We start from the raw sequence: 22,471 nt of genomic DNA, 5'->3' as shown, positions 1-22,471 counted from the left end.
AATGACTTTTTACTTGTTTTAACGAACAAAAAAAACGAAAGGCAAAAAGTCAACTGCTAAGGATCCCAAAGCATTTTGATAAGAATCATTGTTAAAGATACCAAGCTATGAATGTTGTAAATACATTGTCTGATCATTAACTGAATGCTGATATGCAATGTTTATGTTTCATTAAAGGCTCTCATATCAACATTAAAGTAAAACCAGAAAAGGGTAAACTTTCTGGTTAATAATAAGATCAAGGTAAACAAGATCACTCCCTGATTCCCTGTTACTCTACTTTAATCTGTCTACCTGTCTATAACAAACGTTGGAAGAAAAAGAACAAAAAATTATGTTGCGACAGTGTTGTATGGATATTTGTCGTTGTCGGAGACCACTTTGATTTCATTTTCATGCTTCGTCTCCTCTGCTTTCGTGTCTTTGGTATCCTTCGGAAGCAAGTTGCAATGGATTGTATGCCAAACTGGACGCTCTACTTGAAAAAACCTGCCATAGAAGTCAGTTCAAATAAGTGAAAATCCGTCATTTACACAAATAAACTCCAACAAGCAACGTAACAACACTTATTTTGTTGTTCGAACTTCCATTCACTGAGACAATTTTAGCCAAGCCTAAATGCCATGTTAGCCTGTTCAACACTTCAATGTAGCTAATAACAAAATTAGTGGCGGCAAGAAATGAAGTAGAAGGCTTACGGATGTAAACAAAGTGTTGGAGACTGTACTGTAAGTGCATATTTACACGTTGATAACTCTGTAATGGAGGTTATCATAGCTGTGCTCTCGGAACACACAAATCTAACCTGTGATGTAAAAGAAAACAATTTAGCCAAGCGCAAAAGAAAAGCTTGATGATATTGATGGTTGTTGGAGAAAACAATGTTCGCACCTCTGTCTCCCGATGCTGATTTGTAAGGTCACAGAGTGTTCCATTAGTGTATTGATGAGCGTGATACCTGCATAGGACACACCATCAGTGGTATGTTTATCGTGCAGTAAGATATAGTATCATATCACAACATCAATCGAGATATCTGCAAAGATTCATCATACCTCTGAGAAGCATCTTTAGAATGTGGATCTTTCAATATAGAAATATCGGATAGATTTTGGTTATAGACATTTGTTGCTTCAGGATCATATAGCCCCAGCACAAATTCCTGAGCAATCTGTATCACCATGGTTGTATTGGTAAAAACACATAATCAACAGAAAAATCCTTAAACGCCTCTACTTAAGATAAATCATTTGGATCTTCTTCCGAAAAACCTTATTTATCGTTTATTATTAGGGATTGGAGATGGAACGATAATTCTCAGCAGAGGGTGTACAAAAATGGCTCTGAATGCCCAGATAAGGTGCTGATAAGATGTGATGTCAAAAAAAAGTTGTGCGGAGTAAAAGAAGAAAAAGCACATAACAAAACCTCAAAGTGATTGTTCTTGGGCACCATATAACCACATTCCAAAAAAGCAGGACAAAATATAAAGCATAATTATCAAATTCAAATTAAACCAGAAATCGTACAAGGATTAGAATATTGTAATTGACTATATGGATCGACTACAAGGAAGCAACTCCCACTAGTGACTGAAAACAAGTCAATTAAAACTCCTGCTTTATCTCTTCAGATTTCGGACAATAAGGATGTAAAATGATCAATTTATCTAATTAGACATACACAATGGTGTGGTCTCTTTTTGGATGCTTAAGAGGGTATACCACTAAAACCATCTCATAAGGCATCTCCATACTCCAAATGGCGGACCCAGGATTTTCAAAATTGAGGGTGCAAAATATTACAATACTTTATTTTGTGAGTCTATAGTTAACCAACAATTGATTAAACTGAAGAATATGCAAAATAGGGATAAGATGCAAGTTCACGTTGAAAAAAAAATTATTTTCTTGTTTTTTATCGTCAAATAACTAAGTTCAATAGTATTTTTCAACTATTGAATTAATAAAAAAAGTTCATGCATCACTTTTTGGATTAGGGTGCAATGCACCTCCTTGCACCTATACTGGGTCTGACATCTTCTTTGGATGCTCAAATTAATTTAGAGCGGTGAAGGTCATGAAGTTTTGAAAAATAAACAATTGTTTTTTTTTTTCTTTTGCTTGGGCACCGATGCTTTGATGAGCATCTTTGGTTATTTTTTAAATTCAAGCATGCAACTTGAGCATCTACCTACAATGGTAACACCCTTAGATATCTCATTCTCTCTCCTTAGGGCATCTCTATTGGCCATCCCATTGGATGGATCTTTGAAGTTCCACCATTAGTCAATTAGAGGATTAGCAACAGCATGAAGGACCAAAAAACAACAGAATTGAGAATACCTTTTCATCTTCCAAATGGACCTGTCGCAAATGCTTCTTAAAGCAAAATTCATATGTCCACCAACCCTCTCGCTGCAAGAAAACCGACATAATGGTCTTCAGTAAACTACTAACTGTCACATTATTAAGAAAAATAGCAGTGAAGCCAAATTTATTTCTTTTTGCAGCTAGAACATCATGCTAGACCAAACCTCAATACTATATCCATGATCTTGTTCACTACAGATTCAAAACTGCCGTAAAAAAACCCATCTTTCTTGTACTATGCTATCCAACAAGCAGTATGAGGCATCAAATATGTGTACAGGTTTTGGTTTATGACATGCAGGGCTCAAAAGTTTAAAAGTTAAGATACAAGTATACTATTAAACAAGATGAACAAATGTGTACATTTACTTCATTGGAAAACATTCCTATTTCTAACAAACTTTTGCCTAAGCCTTCCATGTAATATGAAAAAAATTTGTGTTGATTAATTAGCTAATTATTATTACAAAAAATTCTCAATCCCAGTTGTAAGCATATATTGCACAGCTATCACAATACCTCACTTTCAAAGTTTCACTCTATTACCTACCAATAAGTGATTCAAGAAGTAACTTGAGAAAAAGATGAGGGTATTTGAGATACATTGAAGAGTCAAAGCAACATAGTTTTCACATATAAAAGGTTTGATACTGACCCTAAGAAGGCATTGCTCCTCCAGTACTTCAAGTAGCTCATCTGGTGTTTTGACTTTCACCGGTTTCTCACTTCCCATAATCATGCTGCTGGTGTTAAATTGGATAACAGGCTTCCCACTCTTAGGCTTCTCTATCTTGGGTAGAAAGCACAAGTAGTTTTTACCGTCTTCATTTGGCATGAAGACAGATTCCTGGTCATCACCCTGTGTATCAATGATGAGCACCGTTATCATTATTTTGTAATTCAAGCATAAGAAACCTATTGATTACTAGCTATGTCGGCAGTTAACATAAAGTTGCATCTGTTTGGATGATGAAGGAAATAGATGCAAAATAGTTATGCCCGCAGTTAACAAAATGTTGCAGCAGGTGAATTGGAGGAAAACTTGTTCGGTATCCACTGCAAGTATGTAAGTAAACAATTGATGATGTGTGTCCTCCATTCAGGGATTTCTTTTACGGATTTCCCTTTTAAAATAGTACATAAAATAGTGAATGATATATAATAGTTGTATTAGAAAATGTCTAATCCAGATCTGTTCTATTCTCATGTAAAAAAAGGGTCTGTGTAGCTGCTTTAATAATTTAAGTTTAAATATCCCATTTCTAAATTTTTAAAAAATAAAAAAAAGAAATGCTGAGAGTCAGGTCGAAATGCAACTGCTAACTAATTCATTGTATTGCAGAAAAGAACCAAGATAGCTTATCTTCAAAGCAATATCAAGAAAGAAATCAGTATTTCCAAACTGGTATATCTAACAGGCCATGAAATTTTTCATAAGTAAAGTTTTACATCTAGTACTTTACACCACCAACCAGGCAAACACCCCACGGCTTCTAACAAGTTCGAGAAGAGAACAAGCTAAGTAATAGAATGCCGTCGACATTAGTTCTGGAATATGTACAAGTTTGATTGAATCAATTACAAATTCTGAAGGTTAAAAAGAATCCTTTTTGTGCAATCTTAATACGACATGGTTGAAACCCATAATGCAAAAAAGAGTTTCAGTCAGGATTGCAGTTTTAATCACGATGATGCAGTAACATGGGTTATGAGGTTGTCGTGACACCAAATGTCAGCCAAAAGTATGAGGTATACCTTCAACCGGCCTAAAACATAGTTTTTTCTACACCTTCATGATACACATACTATTGATTCACTAGATTTGGAATCGGGCCAATACAATATGGTGTGGTCCTGTTTTTGTACTATAGTTGAAACTGCAGAATAAGCAAATATACCAACTCCAAAAGTTGCTAACAGTGCAGCAATAATCATAATGAATAAGAAGTTCAGAAATTTTGTAATAGCTGCAATCTAAAATTAATAAGCAGTGTTTCCGTTGTTCGTGTTCTTACAGGAAGATACGGAAAGTCTTCTGAGTGGAACTCAATCTTGTATTTAGGTTCACGCGACCTGTGAGAATTTGTGCCACCTACATTGAACAACAATGATCAGGTTAGTTCCTAATGTGGGAGCATTCGACATATCTAAGTCCAAACCGCATGCCAATCTTTTTAATACAAGGATATGCTTTATTTTAAGTTTCAAGTATATTTCACGCAATTTTATGTTTGTAACTTTAAAATGAAAATTCTAAGTTGATTCAAGATTGTTACTTGTTTGACTTGGCAAGAGGGCTAATTGGAGCCATAGAGTAAAACAAGGCCGCATCGCATCGCATCGCATTTGCCGCGTTGTAAAGGATTTCAAAATAAACGAACTGATTTTTCCCGCGTTATAAAGGTGTAAAAAAACCGTGTTTTGGGCCACATCAAGGGATATCTTATGGTTTCAACCGATATTTAGGCGATATGATAATCGCATCACACTCATTACCGCATCAGCGTTCCATTACCGTGATCATGACCGACCGCATTTTCACACTATGATTGGAGCTACGAATAACAAGGTGCTACATGAGGAAGTTTTCTGTTTGGACGTCACAATTGAGGAGTCCAAGTTTATTTATTGTGTTTTATTTTTGCTTAAAGTTGTTATTAAAGATCAGCATGTAATAAAACTAACAAAGTAGCCAAAGCATTTCAAATGGGCAGATTATTACTCCATAAATCAGTCCATTTAATTAGACTTTATTAGGCTTTAATAAGTAATTAGGAGGCTTTTGGTACTGTGGGAGTTCGGTTTTGTCGGACAGCTATAGGTTGTTAGTTTCTTTAATCTTTTTAGCTTCTTTTATTTCTGATCTAAATGCATTATATAATGACCTTACATGCTTGATAAAAATCAGAGATTAGAGTTGATTACATACAAAAAAAACCTTGTGTTTTAGTTTTGCTGTTCTTTGCATCAGTTCCAAAGATATAGTGAACTTTTAAAGATATATTGTGTGTCACTGTGTTGTCTTATCTCAAGCCTAAAATTCTATTGCGTTGAGTTAGTCTAGGGCATTCACTGTTCTGTTTAGTAAGTTTTAACCATCTGTCCAGTTTGAGAGGATTAAATTAACACTTACATCAGTTCCCTATTCAATCAACTGGCAATATTTTATCACTTTTCTAAATTCATTCCCTTTTGTTGTGATTAATTAATTTAAAGAAGGAAATCTATGACTATAGTTAGATGATTCTACACAATACTTCTAAATGAAAATTCAATAACTCTACACCGTAGATCAATAAACACTTGTAACAATTGACTATCTAAGTAGAACAAAAAGTTGACCATGAACTATTTTTGTTAAAACCGGTAGTCATAACCTCACAAGAGATAGCTAAATCAAGGTTTTTCAAAAGGAGCGATATTCAAAATTGATGAAACTCTCAATCATAGTGTATAAATGCCATAACGGTCGCGATTGAGGTAACGGAATGCTAATTCGGTAACGGGAATAATGCGGTTATCATAGTGCCTAAATATCGGTCGAAACCGAAAGATATCCATTGATACGGGCCAAAACGTGGATTCTACAACTTTACAACGCGGAAAATATCAGTTTATTTATTTTGAAAACGCGGCCGATGCCATGCAAATGCGGCCTTGTTTTTATTCTATGCTCTCAATAGCACATCCATTTCGAGCTGGACTACAACTAAGCATGTCAAGTCTTTTTAATGTAAGCATACTCCGGGTTTTCAAAGTAAACAACCAAATAATCCCTATTGACTCCAAGAAGATAACATAACATTGTGATGTTGGAACCTTAAACGTTTATAAATCAACATCACCTAAGTGTAACTAGAAAAAGGGTCAAACACACGGCAACCCCCATGTTACAAACGGGAACCAACCATATGTAGTCTTAACCTTATAACAAAGAGACTAAATCAAACAAACCTTGATGCTTCTAAGCCTGAAGATGAAACAATGCCTCATCTGTTACAAGAATCCAAAACAAAAATGTGTCCTACGACGCTATCAACAATCAATCACATTCTCTACAATCTTTCCTCAATCAAAAAATCACATTCCAACATAGCTCATTTCATGAAACACTCCAAGTCTCCAACTATACAAAAAATTTAGAAACCAGGTACTCAAATGATTAAATTTTTCTCTAACAAACTAAACCCATTAAGGTCGCATACATCAAACCCCATGCTCTCAACCGTGCTGAGGAACAACATTGTGGCAATGTATTGTACTATAAAGCCAACCCCACCAAGAAAACTACTAAATATTATCAACTCGTCTATTCAAAATCAAAACAAGTATCGTAATTTTTACTACAAAGAGTTCCCATTAAGAATAAAATTAAAATCCATCTAATCAATCACTTACGTATATCAAATATTTACAGAATATTTTGTTGCCTAATACAAGTGATTCTAAAATGAAAAGCTTAAGGACGTCACAATGCTAAGGAAAAGAAAAGAAAATGCAAGAGAAAAATAGAGCATAAACAATTGAGTAAAGCAAACACAAGAGCAAGAGCACAAAGATGATTAAGCGTCTTACACACTCCGTTCAAATAAGACTGTACTTCATTAATAGGTTAATACATCAATGGCACCCTCTCCTAACTTGAAATCTCACACTAAAGCCATGTTTCCACCTTTAATGGAAACACACACTAATACAAGAAGAAAACTCTTTTCGCTCTCTTTAACCCTTATTGCTCTTAATGTATTAGCCTCTCTACAATGCATTCTAATTTGAACTAGGGTACTTATATAGCCCTAAACAAATTGAATAACATTAGCCACCACTAACTTGTAGCGTTTACAAGTTACTCTTGCTCCTTCTTCCTCTCATAAGCATCAAATTCCCTCTAATGATTTTGAAGTTTCAAGGACTCACCACTAGCTTTTATAGAGCATCTCTTAGCTTCAAACTTAGAAACATAACTCACCTCACCAAGTCTCCTCTTGACACCATCATGTGTCACCATAACAACCTCTGCAATACTTTACACCTTTACCCTCTCATTATTTGGTAAAGTAATATTCTCCATCACACATACTAAACTTAGTAGATTTTTCCTTCTCACAATAAATATGGAATGACCAATCAGAGTCAATCACCTATTTATTCTCATAAGATACTCCCTCATCAACAAGAAGTGCTCCATAATCTTCTTCTTCAACAAAACCTAGAGCGACATCTCCGCTATTCTCGAACATCTTTTTTTTCACCGTTTCTCAAGCTTTTCATCCTTTAAAGGTCTTCCTTCATCTCTTTGCACATCATTTGAATGTGTTCCTTCTTCTTACAATAGTAAAACTCCTTCTTTTATAGTCAATTCTCCCTTGAGACTTACCCTTTCTTAGTAAACCTTTTCCTTTGTTCTTATACTAGAAACCTCATGAAACAAGCCTTCTCCATCACTCTTTTTCCATTCTCAGTTCTCCCTCGAGACTTACCCCTTCCTATATTTCGGGTGCAATACAAGCCTAATAGTGCTCACCGCCTTTTTCATGAATACCCACTTCTCAACTTCCGAAGATGCAGACTTTGTATTCTCAAGTGTATCCTTAACACATGTTGAACCAAGAAGTCTTTAACGAAACCATACTGAAAATTTCATCTTTCCATCAAACCATGGATGGAACCTTGTTCCCTCATTCATGTCGTTTCTTCATCAACATCCTTACTTTCCATCAAATACCCAAGAAACACAACAAGCTAAGCTCTAATACCGATTGAAATGAAAGAATCAATTAGAACCTCACAATGGTAAAGAACAAGAATAAAATGTAAGAGAAAAATATAGCATAAACAAAGAAGTATAGCAAACACAAGAGCAAAAACACAAAGATGATTAATAGGTGTCTTAGATACCTCCCCTTCAATTAAGAATGTATATCATTGATAGATTCAGCAATGCATCAATAGCACAACCCTCACCTAGCTTGAACTCTCACTCTCAAGCCCAAAGTTTCCACCTTTAATGGAAACACACACTAATACAAGAAGACAACTAATACAAGAAAAATAGAGCATAAACGAAGGAGTATAGCAAACACAAGAGCAAAAACACAAAGATGATTAATAGGTGTCTTAAATACCTCCCCTTCAATTAAAAATGTATATGAGCGCTAAACAAATAGAATAAGCTTAGCCCAAAAGCCCAACACTTGCCCACCAAGCAAGCATGAAAACTAAAATTCACTTTTTGTCTTGCATCAAGGTGCTTGAACGAGCACCTTACCAAACGCATTTATTGTTTCTTGTTGTTGGATGCCTCGTTTAAGGCATTATCCAAGCATCTCTTGCCTCATTCAAGGCATACCTTGTGCATCTTCTTGCCTAGTTTAAGACACCCATTACCTTGTACAAAGCACCCTTCATGTACTATTTTGATCACTTCATGTAGTGATCCAAACCTCAAACTCCCATACCCCATTGCACACCCATCTTCTTTCAGTGTGCAAGCCACGGAATGCACAGTGAGATGATCAAAATCATCTCCCACACAAGGAGATCTGGAACTTGCACCAACGGATATAATTTTTCTTATACAAACCAAACTCATTAAGGTTGCCCTACATCCAAACCCCTCCCAGAAACCGTCTCAATCAAAGCAGCATTGCGGCAATGTATTATACTGTAAAACCAAACCCACCAAGCAAACTACTAAACAATTTCCACCCAATCATCCAAAATCAACAAGTATCCTAATTTCCTCTACTAAGTGTTCCATTTTAGCACAAAAATTCAAGGGTAAAAACTATAAAATCCAATCTAATAAACCCAAAATCTCCAGCAACATCTCCCCATTTGGACAAAAGGTCAAAAGAACAAGATCAAACCAAAAACCATCCAAACCAAAGTATAAACAATTTTCTAAATCATGTATAACGAGTACCAAATTAAAATAATTGAACATTATATAGCAAAAGGATCAAAAATTAAAAGAGCGAAGAATTTGATGTGACTTACCTACTTGAGATGTGATAACTGAATCAGCTGAAACCTTTTGTGGTTGAAAATATAGGAAAATAGAAGCGATTATCAATAAAATTAATCTAATTTTCGCCATTTTTAACAAAAACCAAAAATTAGTTCGTCCTCATAAGAAAGTTGGAGAAAGAAGTTTTATTTATGAAGTTTTTTGCGGGTAGTTAAATAGTAATCGGGTATGGACATTCTTTGGATCAATCTTGAGCCCATGGACTTTTTAGCTATATTTCTTTTACAAAAAACTCGGATGAGAATTCTTATCATGAGACCGTCAATTTGTGCCGGTTCAATTCGTGCGTGTAATAGTATTTTAATTTTCTGGGTATTTATCGGTTTTGACTTTAAAGTTAACTTCAAAATTGAAAAATGCCCAGAAAATGAAAAAAATAATAAGGTTATTATACACGTGAATTAGGCCAACCCAAATTGAAAGTCTTATTATGAGATCGTCTCGTCCAAGACCAACTATTTTTTTTATGGGTATGAGTTGCATAATTATCTTTTTTTTTCAGACCAGATTATAATTTTCACTAATGGACAGAATAACGATAAGTACTTTTATGTTATTTTCTTATACATAATAATTTGGTAAATATTGAGTATATTATACTATTTTATTATGTCATAGATATCCATGTATATTACAAAAGCTGAACCTTTAAATTGAGGTACTAAGCAATTAAGATAGATACTAAAGATATTATTTTATTAAATAATTAAGTTATATTTTATTAAATAACTAAATTATACATAAAAAGTTAGGACTTACAAGTATTTTCCTTGTATGATATTATTGACCTCAATGTGATAGCCTAGGCCTCATGTTGTGTCAGATACATTTTATATTGCCTATGAAACTAAAAAGATTGCTGGCTTTTTTTTTCAACCAATTAAGGAATTTCAATCATAGACATTTTATTATGAGCACATACCCATAATTATTCTCTTATCAACGAATTCAAAATTTTGATAAATTGATTAAAATTAAATAGTTAGCAATTGTAACAATTTTAAAATCTGAGTTGAGGTTTCGAATGCACTTGTAAGAATTGGAGGTCTAGACTAATTTTTATGACCTTCACTCTCCTGTGGATGTTCCAAGTCATGTTTGACATGTTCGGTTAAAAATGCAAGTCCAACGGCTAATAGGAAACCATTTTATACATTGTTCTTTCTCTACTTATGAATATTATCTTTCAGGAACTTTTTAGTTACAATATACTTTGATTTTAATTTATCGAGACTATATGATTCTCAAGTTGTAAACTTTTAAATTTTCGTTGTAGTTTTGTAAAACCCTACTAATTTTCATAATTAAAAATAAAATTTTTCTAATAAACAAATATATAAATAAATATATAAAGAATGATAGTCGATTACGCTAATCAAGTGTAACTAAATTTGAAAGTATGGTAGTCGATTACTTAAATCAAGTGTAACTAAATTTTGATATCACGTTTTATATATATATATATATATATATATATATATATATATATATATATATATATATATATATATATATATATATATATATATATATATATATATATATATATATATATATATATATATATATATATATATATATATACATACATATATATATATATATACATATATATATATATATATACATACATATATATATATATATACATATATATATATATATATACATATATATATATATATATACATACATATATATATATATATATATATATAATATATATATATATATATATATATATATATATATATATATATATATATATATATATATATATATATATATATATATATATATATATATATATATATATATATATATATATATATATATATATATATATATATATATATATATATATATATATATATATATATATATATATATATATATATATATATATATATATATATATATATATATATATATATATATATATATATATATATATATATATATATATATATATATATATATATATATATATATATATATATATATATATATATATATATATATATATATATATATATATCAGACTGACCAAACAATATAAGGGCGGACTATGTCCAACAAGTTGCAAAAAGAACAACTCCACGACAACAATACCACTAAGATACTTCAAAACACCGCACTAACATAGAGCGAAGAGAGCATCAACCACACCAACCACAAAATTCCCAGAATGCAAAAAAGAGGGAGCAACCAAGACCATCAACACAGCAGGTAGAACACCATGGCACTCACACTAACCAGAACAACAAGCAGCAGCCACAATGCAATCTGGCAGACCATTAGCAGACATCAGTCAAAATCAGACCAAGCACACCTTTCAGCAGCATTAACAACTCAGCAACACCACAGCAGCAGCCACTCAGGAACCTCCAGCCAATAGAACAGGCAGAAAACAACACCAGCAAACCATGCTGCTGCCAAGCCAGAGCAGCAAGTAACATATCGTCCGACAGAAAACCAGCAACACCAGTTGGTACAGAGCACGCCAAACAACACCACATTGCAAAACAACCAAACAAAAGCCAGTAGACAACAACTCCAAAACAACACACCATCAGAAAAAAAAATTGTCCAGATAACTAATACCAACCACACTACTCCAAAACTCCCTGAAATAAATACTAAAATCGATACGATGCTAAGAACTTTGATGAACGATAATAATAACAATGAACTAAACAAATGTTTGATAATGTAAAACTTGCAAAGAGACACAAAGATTTAAGAAGGTTCACCCAATGATGGCTACGTCCTCCGTCGTGTGTAGTTTCTTGTTTATATTATATCAAAGGAGTATAAAAATCATTCTTACAAATGAAGTATTAAAATTGAGTAAAAGATAAAATCAAAAGGCTATGTGTTTGGCTTAGGGGTTGTGTTTTATGTGTTTGTTGAGTGAGTATGAGAGCTCTATTTATAGTACTAAGTACATTCAATGATCATTGCTCACTTAATACATGCTTAATGTTGAATAATGAATGTTATGAAACAGCTCCAATGACTTGAAAGGTCAAAAACAGCATCCTAGGCGTATCAGAGGAACCGCTCGAGCAAAACAGAGAGCTCGCTCGGTCAAGTGGCTCGGCCGAGCAAGCTACATGTAGCTTCTGGATACAATCTGTTTGTCCGCTCGACCAACCTAAGAGCTCGCTCGGTCGAGCGAGCTGGTCGAGTGACCTTCAGAATTCTTCAGTCAGTTTCTGCTCGAGCAAAGTATCTTCCAAGACCCTTTGCACTTCTTCATTAATCATCATTAACACCAATAATTCTCTTAAATACTTCACCACAATAAATCACACTTAAACACTACAATCATTAAGTTACCAACTTAATCACCCACATTAACATACTCATTGGATTTCATCCTAAAACTCACACATGAATGCACGCATCAATTTTGCACTCAAGTCATACCATTCATAACACTCCCAATTCCAAAGCAAAACATAAAAACTAACCACGAGGAGTAAGAAAAACAACAACGGAGCTATAAAAACAAACCACCAACAACCCAAAATATTAAGGACTACAAATACAAGCAGCAGATACTAATTATAGAGACACAACACCAAACATCTAAGACTGCGACAAACAAAATCAAGGAGAAAAGGTGTTGAAATTAATTTGTTATAAATAATAATAATAAAAGTCTAGGGCATCAAAAAACTCACAATTGCATATGGATATCAATTTTTACTCATTTTTATATAGATTATGGATTAAGAACATAATTAAATGTGATCTTGTTAACCTCATACTATCGTCTTATTGATTAACTATCTAATTAATACTTTATTAATTCAACTCTCATATCGATGTCTTATTTACTAAATTAATGAGTATTTAACCTATATTATTTTAAAATTAAATTACTCATAATCTTATATTGTCATCTTATTGAATAGGTTAATAAAGATTTTTAATTAAGATTTATTAAGCATAGATTTAATTATAAATTCACTATTCTATGAACAAGTTCACAATTATATCAATCCATAGTTTAATTGGAATTAATTTCTCTACTCTCGAAAGAAAACTACTTACAAGGCATGGAATTTAACAACAAAATATTATAATATCCCAAACATGATACTAGACATGAAGAACAAATTCAAGAGAATAAATAAATTCAAATAATAGAAGAGAAACTAAAATTACTTTACAAATAATAATGGAGGAAAGAATTAAAGTTTTGAATTAAAGAGGCCATGCAATTGTATTTCTAATGGAAAATTAGGGCTCAAGAAATAAACTAGAATGATGAAAAAGATCAAACTAAGACAAAACTAGGATAAACTATAATGTCTTGGGTTACAATTAACTTCTTTTTAATATACAATGTGCCCTATAAAAACTCCTAATTCATACTCGATTAAAAACCCAATGGAAATAAGCGTGCTTGAAAGAAGGAAACCTCCACTTGGCGTTCTTTGATTCTCATATGGAGCTCGAGTCAGTTTTTTTATGTGTTTTATATTCCTTTAGCCAACTTCAACATTGATCTTTAAGGCAATCACCCCTTAAAGCCGAGTTGACTTTATCTTTTAGAAAAATGCTTCGCAAAAATTGACAACCTCTTCTTTTGTGGAGTTTTGAGTTATTTCTTTTTGGAATCCGCTTAATATTATCCCTACATAATCTTTCAACCAAGATCTGGACAAAATACACCTCAAAAACATTAAAACAACTAAGAGCAAAGAAAGCTATAATTACCTTTAAAATGCCATAAACCAAGCAAAAGGAGCATAAAATGTTCAATAAAAGTGCAAGTGCAAATAATTGTACTTATCACAATGACATTTTATACTAAGATCTTTGATATTCGCCAACATTATTAATCTAGCCCCTAGACATATAATCATAACTCATTCAGCCTTTCATTATATGCAATTATATTAATCCAACCATGAAATCAGTATTTTATTCAGGAATTTCCATCTAATTCTCTAGCCGATTCCAACTTAAACATCTTTAAATACCAACTTGAATAACTTAAAATATCAACCTAACAAGATATAACAACAACTTTTACATCCTATAATACCAACTTTAAAAGGTTATAACACCAACTTTACAGGCTATAATATCATCTTTAACGTGTTAAAACACCAACTTTAATATGAATTTTTATGTTACTTACTTGTAAACATTCAATCCTCTGTCTTTAGTCACTTCTGATACAAAACATGATATAGTTGTCCTAAACTCCTCTTTGAAGTCTCGAAATAACGGTGCAGTGTATACCTCAGATGCATGTTTTAACAAATCAACAATTCGTAGATTTTAAGATGGTTTTGTATTTGAGCAATAGAATTCTAATTCAATCTCTCTTTTTCTCCATCTCGCTATTGTATTTTGAAAATTCTTTTAAAATTGCGTTAAAGTCAATTTTTTTTACTTCAAAGACAATTGCACTGTTTGTTGATTCAATTCTTTGAGAAGATAATATACTAGCTGAAAAGAATTCATTGCTTAATCATGTACACCATTTATGCCATATTTTATACAATTGATCAAACCACTTGTAGAAATCTTTGTTTTATTTCATTTTATATGTGTTGACCATGTTTTCCCAACAATGATTGAATTCGTCCTCACTTTTGCACCCCATCAACCACTTATGAAAAACATCATTTAAACCAACATTGGACTTAAATGATCCGAAACAAGCTACTGCATTTTTTAGTAAGTGCTACAAGCATAATCTATACTTAGCATTTGGAAATACATGTATCTGGAGAAAAGTATGTAAGCATGTATTAAAACACCAATTATAATAGGTTAAAAGCTCAACATCAACATGTTAAAATACCAACTTGAACACATTAAAATACCAACTTAAAAATGTTATCTACCTACTATAATAAAAGCTCAACTTCAACATGTTAAATACCAACTTAAACATGTTAAAACTCTTACTTAAATAGGTTAAAATACCAACTTAAAATACCTTTTCAATTGCTTTTGCTATTGTAAAGTCTTGATCAGTGAAAAATAGACACCAGAGACTTATTATTCATCGGTTTCTTAAATTGTATAAGAATTCATTCTAATGGTTATATTTTCTCGTAAGCATGTAGGTTGTTCGTGTTGTCTTTTAGGATCTAAATGATGAGTTTTCCCTTCCCACCAATATTCTAAGTACTTTTCGATGACTCTAGCTTTACTTGTTCTTTGAGTCAATTTTTAATATGAATAAAGCCAATTATAAGGGGCTAAAAAACCAACTATAAGGGGTTACTATACCAACTATAAAGAGTTATATTAACAACTATAAGGGGTTAAAACTCTAATTAAAATACCAACTTCAACATGTTAGCAAACCAACTTTAATACGATATAAAATCAACTTCAAATAGTTAAAATAGCAACTTATATATAATAAAACACCAACTTGAACTGGTTAAATTACCAACTATAAGGCATTAAAATACTAACTATAAAGGATTAAATCATCAATTATAAGAGGTTAAAATACCAACTTCAACATGATAATAAATCAACTTTAATACGATATAACAACAACACGAGACAGCTAAAATAGAACTTATCCAATATAAGACACCAACTTGAAAGGGTTAAGTTTCCAATTATAAGGGTTAAAATACTAACTATAAGGGGATAAAATACCAACTATAAGGAATTTAAATACAATCTTTATTTCGTTAAAAAACCTATTTCAATAGATTTTGTTTATCTCCATACAAACAAATCATATTATTGTCTTCTTCAACAATCCTTTTTTTTTTTTTTTTCATCAAGTTCTATCATCATTTCTTCAAAAGATGAATCTTCATAGTTGAGAAAAATTAATTTCTATGAATGAACTAGTAATTGTACATTATAACCCGTTGTTATTTTGAATATCAAAATTGAGTTCTTATCAATCAATTAAATTTAATTTCAAATAATTAATTAGAATGAATGAGAATAGTATTCAGATGCATACCTTTTGATTTCATTGGGGGTGATTTCGCATTGACGTGTAGAAGAAAATTTATCAAATTCAAACATTAAATCTTCCATTTTAATCTTATGTTAGACGAACTAGATTGGAGTTTTCATGATGATTTGATTATATTATCAAATTCGTGTTGTTGAGAGCATCAATGTGTAGGTGAATAATTGAATATTGCTCCTTTTCAATATCAAAATAAACGTAATTTGAATGTTGGAAGATGAAACAATGTTCTTGTACAATATGCGTAACAAACCTCTTCAATTTCATATTTTTTAGGAAAAATGTTTAGAATAATCACACCTATGGCAAATCTGCTGTGAATAATTTCTACTATTGATTATTTCTAAAAAAATCCAACCTTTGTATATCTTTTGCTGACAATACCCTTTGCCACATTTAACCGGCTACTGTAGATATCTACCACCAAAGAGAAGTAGGTGTAGACCAACGAAGTACTATAAGGAGGAAGAAGGATTGAGTATAACCACTAGTTGTACCTACATTATTCGGTAAAAATGTGACAATGGATATTGTCTGCAAAACATATACAAATTACGATTAGAAAAATTCCACGTGGTAACCTCGAGGTTTTGGATTTTCTATGTGGTAACCAAAACTTTTAAAAAATCCACGCGATGACCCTAAATTTTACCAAATTGTTCCACCGTGACCTTTAAGCACATAAAACGATAGCAAATGTTAATTTCAAAGCTTTAAAGCTGCTATATGCATATTTATGCAACTCACAATTTCAACTGCCATCAGTTTCAACCTTTACCCCTAAAACATAAATCCTAACAACTCTACCATCTTTGGATTTGGGGAAAAAAAATATGATTTGGATGAAAGATGGTAGAGTTAGAATTTAATGTTTTGGGGTAAAATGTTGAAATTGATGACATTTGAAATGGTGAGTCGCATAAATAGGCGTAAACAACTTTAAAGCTTCAAAATTTACGTTTGATAACGTTTTATGTGCAAAATAGTAACAATAGAACAATTTGGTAAATCTCAGGGTTATCGCATAAATTTTTTAAAAGTTTTGATTATCACGTTAAAAACTCAAAATTTCAGAGTTACCACGTGAAATTTCCTTTAACATTATTTAAGAATAATCAAGTAAAAATTATTTGGAACAGATTTTTTTTTATTAGCAATATGAATTAGGCTGAACCTTTTCAAAGGCTGAAAGACATCTTTGAGGACTTTGATGTTGCTCAAATTGAGAGAAGACCCGTTTCTAAGAAGAGTGTTCTATTCTTATCTTTGTCATTTGAATCATCCACCCACTCCACTCATAAGAGTATTTATCAACTCTGAAATACTTTCTGACTGCCATTTCGCATCCACCTGAAGCAACTCAAATAGTAAAATTTTCTTCTTCATGTTTTTTATTTATCTAGAAACTACGCTCATGATACTCCTATGATTTTCACATTCCTTAAAAATGGCTGCTTCAGTCACTTATTTTGCTCACTTTAAACCTTATCCATGTCCGACACTTCAATCGTCATCTTCTTATCTTCAGTTTTTTCCAACTTCTAAATCTCACCCTTTAATTTCTTTTTCATTAGCTCCAAAACCCACTTCTTCAAATTCTATTTCTTCGTCTGATTCTTCTCATCAACTCCCTCCAAATTTTACCCAAAAGGAGCTTCTTGAAACTCTCAAAAAAGAAAATGATGCAGAAATGGCACTTTGGGTGTTTGATTGGGCTTCAAAGCAGCCTAATTTCATACCCGCTTTGTCAGTCTGTGAAGAAATTCTTAGGAAGCTTGCAAATGAAGGATCTTTTGATTCAATGAAGAGGGTTTTGGAAGAAATTAAGCAATTGGGTTGTGAGTTAAACGAAGGTACTTTCCTGATTTTCATTGATTCTTATGTTAATTCTGGTTTGTATGATGAAGCTGTTTATGTGATTGATATGATGGAAAGAGATTTTGGTGTAACTTGTGGTACTCATACCTTTAATTACTTGTTAAATGTTCTTGTTGATGGGTATAGATTGAAATTAGTTGAAAGTGTTCATGCTAGAATGATTGAAAATGGGGTTAAACAAGATGTTTCAACTTATAATATTTTGATAAAAGGGCTTTGTAAAGCTCATCAAATTAGGCCTGCTCTTATAATGATGGAGGAAATGGAAAAGAATGGATTGATTCCAGATGAGAAAACATACACTACTATTATGCAGGGTTATATTGAGGAAGGAAATGTCGAAGGCGCTTTACGGGTTAGGGATATGATGGTGGGAGCTGGTTGTGCTACAACCAATGTGACTGTAAATGTTTTGGTTTATGGATTTTGCAAGGAAGGAAGCATAGAAGAAGCTTTGAGCTTTGTTCAGGAAATGGTGGTTGAAGGGTTTTATCCTGATCAATTTACATTTAACACTTTGGTGAGTGGTTTATGTAACAAGGGTCATGTTAAACATGCACTGGAGGTGTTAGATGCTATGCTTGAAGATGGGTTTGATCCGGATTTATATACTTATAATGCTTTAATATCAGGGTTGTGCAAGATGGGTGAGCTTGAAGAGGCAATGGAAGTTCTTGAGTTGATGGTTTTAAGGGGCTGTACACCGAATACAATAACCTATAACACACTGATTAACGCTATGTGTAAGGATAACCAAGTCGAGAAAGCCACTGAATTCGTACGGCTTCTAACTAGCAAGGGCGTTTTGCCTGATGTGTGTACATTCAATTCTCTTATACAAGGTCTTTGCTTGTCGAGAAAACACAAGCTTGCTATGGAGTTATTCAGGGATATGAAAAATGATGGGTGCCACCCTGATGAATTTACTTATAACATGCTAATAGATAGCATGTGTTCTAGAGGGAAAATAGATGAAGCTTTGGCCTTGTTGAAGGAAATGGAAGCAAGTGGATGTGCAAGAAATGTAGTGACATATAATACTCTGATTGACGGGTTTTGTAAAAATAAGAGGATAGAAGACGCTGAAGAGATTTTCGATCAGATGGAAGTTCATGGGGTTTCAAGAAATTTGGTTACGTACAATACCCTCATTGACGGCCTGTGTAAAATTCGAAGGGTGGAGGATGCTGCTGAACTTATGGACCAGATGATCATGGAGGGATTAAAACCCGACAAGTTTACTTATAATTCCTTGCTTTCTCATTTTTGTAAGGCAGGTAATATAAAAAAGGCAGCAGATATAGTGCAAACAATGACTTCTAATGGGTGTGAGCCTGATATTGTTACTTATGGAACCTTGATTCAGGGGTTATGTAAAGCAGGTCGAGTTGAGGTTGCCACTCGACTCCTCCGAAGTGTTCAGATGAAAGGAATGGTTCTAACCCCTCACGCCTACAACCCCGTAATACAAGCTCTCTTGAAGAGGAGACAATCGAAAGAAGCTATGAGGCTTTTCCAAGAAATGGTGGAAAGGGGTAACCCTCCAGATGCTGTAACTCATAAGATAGTTTTCCGCGGTCTTTGTTCTAGTGGAGGGCCGATTGGAGAAGCTATTGATTTCTTAGTAGAGATGCTTGAGAAAGGATATATTCCTGAGTTTTCTTCATTTATGATGCTAGCAGATGGTCTTTGTTCCCTAGCAATGGAAGATACACTAATGAAGCTTGTTCATTTAATCATGAAACATGCGAAGTTCTCGGAAAATGAGGTTTCTATGATAAAGGGTTTTATGAAGATTCGTAAATTTCAAGATGCGTTGGCTACCCTTGGCCGTATTTTGAATCACCGAGTGCCTAGAAGAGTTTATAGATGAAGGAAAGCATGAAGTAAATCTTTTTCTTTAGCTGATGCCTGAAACTGAAGTTTTCTAACTCACAAATATCCTTAAGTTGAAATATGCTATGTTGATTTGTTCTTATTTGCTTAAGGATTGCCCATTTCATTGCTCTTAAGGCTATATCCCATGACTTTGCTGACATATGTTTTGAGAATCTGTTCAGAACAATGACACGCCTGTGGAAATACTGAAGATGCTGAGGCTTGCTACTAAATTGAAGCGTTCTAATCAAAGTTTCGACTTTTTTTATAATTTTACTACGCTGTCGCTGAACATGGCTTACTTTTATTTTTTTCATTTTACTGAATTGGAAGTTCGAGTTTTGTTTTTGATTGAAACGTAGGTGTAAGTAGGAGTGAGTACCCATCACTGATCACACACACAAAGAACGAAAACACAATGCTGAGTACATAGCTGGCTTTGTATCAGACTTGATTTCTCTTTGACATGATTAGAGAAGCTGTTAATTTCTTTGTTGTTAGCTGCTATATGGTTTCATTTGTTCGATCATTTGGTAACTTGGATACGACATGCTGCTGACATATTGAGAATATGCTGAAGCTTTGCTGCTGAATTTAGCTTTCCTGATTACATTTCATTGTCTTGCACATAAAATTTTGGACGTTTATCTTGCATTTTGTGCTTTAAATTGCAATTTTGGCATTCAAGTCGTGAGGTTTTGTATTAGATTATAAACACAGGTCGATGAATTCATGGTTTACATATCTACGGGACAAATATGCGTGCTAGGCTTTGATTCATATTTTTCATTTTGTACCCTTGAATCACTTTTACCTTTCGATTGTGATTATGATGTGAAAATTTCACGCCTCCCTTTAACATAATTACGAGAAGATTGCGCTAAGGAAGACACTGCACAAAGCTTTGGTTTATGTCATACACTCGGACTTGTGTTCTTTTCTGGTGTCATCTTTCAATGAATGCTCTATTTTTCAGGTCCTTGTATTCATTATTGCACAATGAAGTTACAGCAAGCTCTCGACTCCCAGCTCATCATCAAGAATCGGCTTAGCTTGGTTGGTCATCACCTTTCTAGCATGCCTCGCTCAGAGCCTAAACCTGTGGAATGGCCAGCCATTGCAGAGTTACAGCTGTAAGGTGTTACCTTATAGAATCTCTATAGTTCAGATACATAGCAATCAGGCCGTTTTGGTATTGCTTTCATTTAAGGACACATTCAATTTCTCCTTATGTTATATGTCATTTATTATGATACATTCAATAAATATTTATGAGATTTATGAACAAGAAACCCTGTTATTATGTTATATAAACCTCCACAAGATCACTGCTATTTCAAACTACATTGTTCTCCAAGAACTTTCTGACATTCAATAACATGAAAGTTCAGACACGAAACTCTGTTACACGCATCTTTATTTTCTCCCTTCTCGTGTTGTCTTTTCAGCCCGGTGTTGCAAGATGGGCACAAGGGCATGAATCTAGTGCACCAGTTCCGTCACCACAACGTCCACATTGGGCTCCAGGACCTGATTCCAGTGCACCAGTTCCGGAGCCGAGAAGCCCACATTGGGCTCAAAGAGGTCTTCAAGGCTGTTTTATCTCTTTCTATGAAAACACCCCTGGATGTTTACTTGGGATTTTCAGCTCTTTTGTTAAAGCCCACACAAGCCTTGGTCCACATTGTTGTGAGGCCATCAATAACATGAGTGATAAGTGTTGGACCCTCTTTTTCACAGCTAAGCCCAAACTTCATCCATTCATCAAGGCCCAATGTGATCCTTTTCTTGGTGGGTCCCAGTACAAAGATATCTAGTACTTCTATTATTTGATGTTGGTATTTTATTGTTTACCAAATTGCTTAAATTTAGAATTTTAATCAAGTGTTTTCATATTAGTTCATAAGAGATCTTGAATATTGTTGGATTTGATAATAAAGTTATTTTTTTGAATAATACATGATTCATTGATAAAGAGTCATACGATATCTACATCAGAGATAAAAATTAGCAAGTACATAGCAATTTTAACCAAAGATAATTCAAAATTAACAAAACTACGATCGTTGTATATAAGATCTAACAATTCTGAATATCTTCTTTTACATCGCAATTTGACATAGCTTTCTACAAGGGGGTCTTTCAATCTGTTGTAATTTTGAGATAGAATTGAATTTGATGTAATTGATGGTAATTGCAATTTTGGTGTTTGCTGCATTATCGCATTAATCTCTACCAAAAAATCAATTAGAAACCAAACTTCATAACTCTAAACTCTCACGAAGAGAGAGATCAAAACCAAATATATGGGTAGAATCAACCCAATGAATGGGT

At 33.2% G+C, this 22,471-nt stretch overlaps 2 protein-coding genes across 3 annotated transcripts; one reads left to right on the top strand and one right to left on the bottom strand.

Moving 5' to 3' along the window:
* Nucleotides 1-52: 52 nt before the first annotated feature.
* On the bottom strand, nt 53-9,585 carry LOC130816024 (protein OS-9 homolog). Its single transcript, XM_057682593.1, has 8 exons — nt 9,372-9,585; nt 4,388-4,464; nt 3,028-3,231; nt 2,346-2,417; nt 1,056-1,171; nt 892-958; nt 699-805; nt 53-489 (listed from the first exon to the last, which is right to left on the bottom strand). The coding sequence occupies exons 1-8, from the start codon at nt 9,469-9,471 to the stop codon at nt 333-335; spliced, it is 900 nt and encodes a 299-aa protein (XP_057538576.1). The 5' UTR covers nt 9,472-9,585; the 3' UTR covers nt 53-332.
* An 8,005-nt stretch (nt 9,586-17,590) lies between these two features.
* On the top strand, nt 17,591-21,706 carry LOC130816023 (pentatricopeptide repeat-containing protein At3g53700, chloroplastic). 2 transcript variants are annotated; one of them, XR_009042685.1, is made up of 3 exons: nt 17,591-20,145; nt 21,114-21,275; nt 21,586-21,706. XR_009042685.1 is itself a non-coding variant. In XM_057682592.1 (2 exons), the coding sequence occupies exon 1, from the start codon at nt 17,829-17,831 to the stop codon at nt 20,130-20,132; it is 2,304 nt and encodes a 767-aa protein (XP_057538575.1). In that variant the 5' UTR covers nt 17,591-17,828; the 3' UTR covers nt 20,133-20,145; nt 21,114-21,564. The 2 variants fall into 2 exon arrangements, 1 of the variants encoding a protein (XP_057538575.1); XM_057682592.1 differs by lacking the exon at nt 21,586-21,706 and having other exon boundaries at nt 21,114-21,564.
* The last annotated feature ends 765 nt before the right edge of the window (nt 21,707-22,471 follow it).

The sequence above is a fragment of the Amaranthus tricolor genome, chromosome 6 (genome assembly GCF_026212465.1).
Source record: "Amaranthus tricolor cultivar Red isolate AtriRed21 chromosome 6, ASM2621246v1, whole genome shotgun sequence".
Lineage (NCBI taxonomy): Eukaryota > Viridiplantae > Streptophyta > Magnoliopsida > Caryophyllales > Amaranthaceae > Amaranthus > Amaranthus tricolor.
The sequence above is the reverse complement of the archived record's forward strand: the minus strand, read 5'-3'. Positions and strand labels throughout refer to the sequence as shown.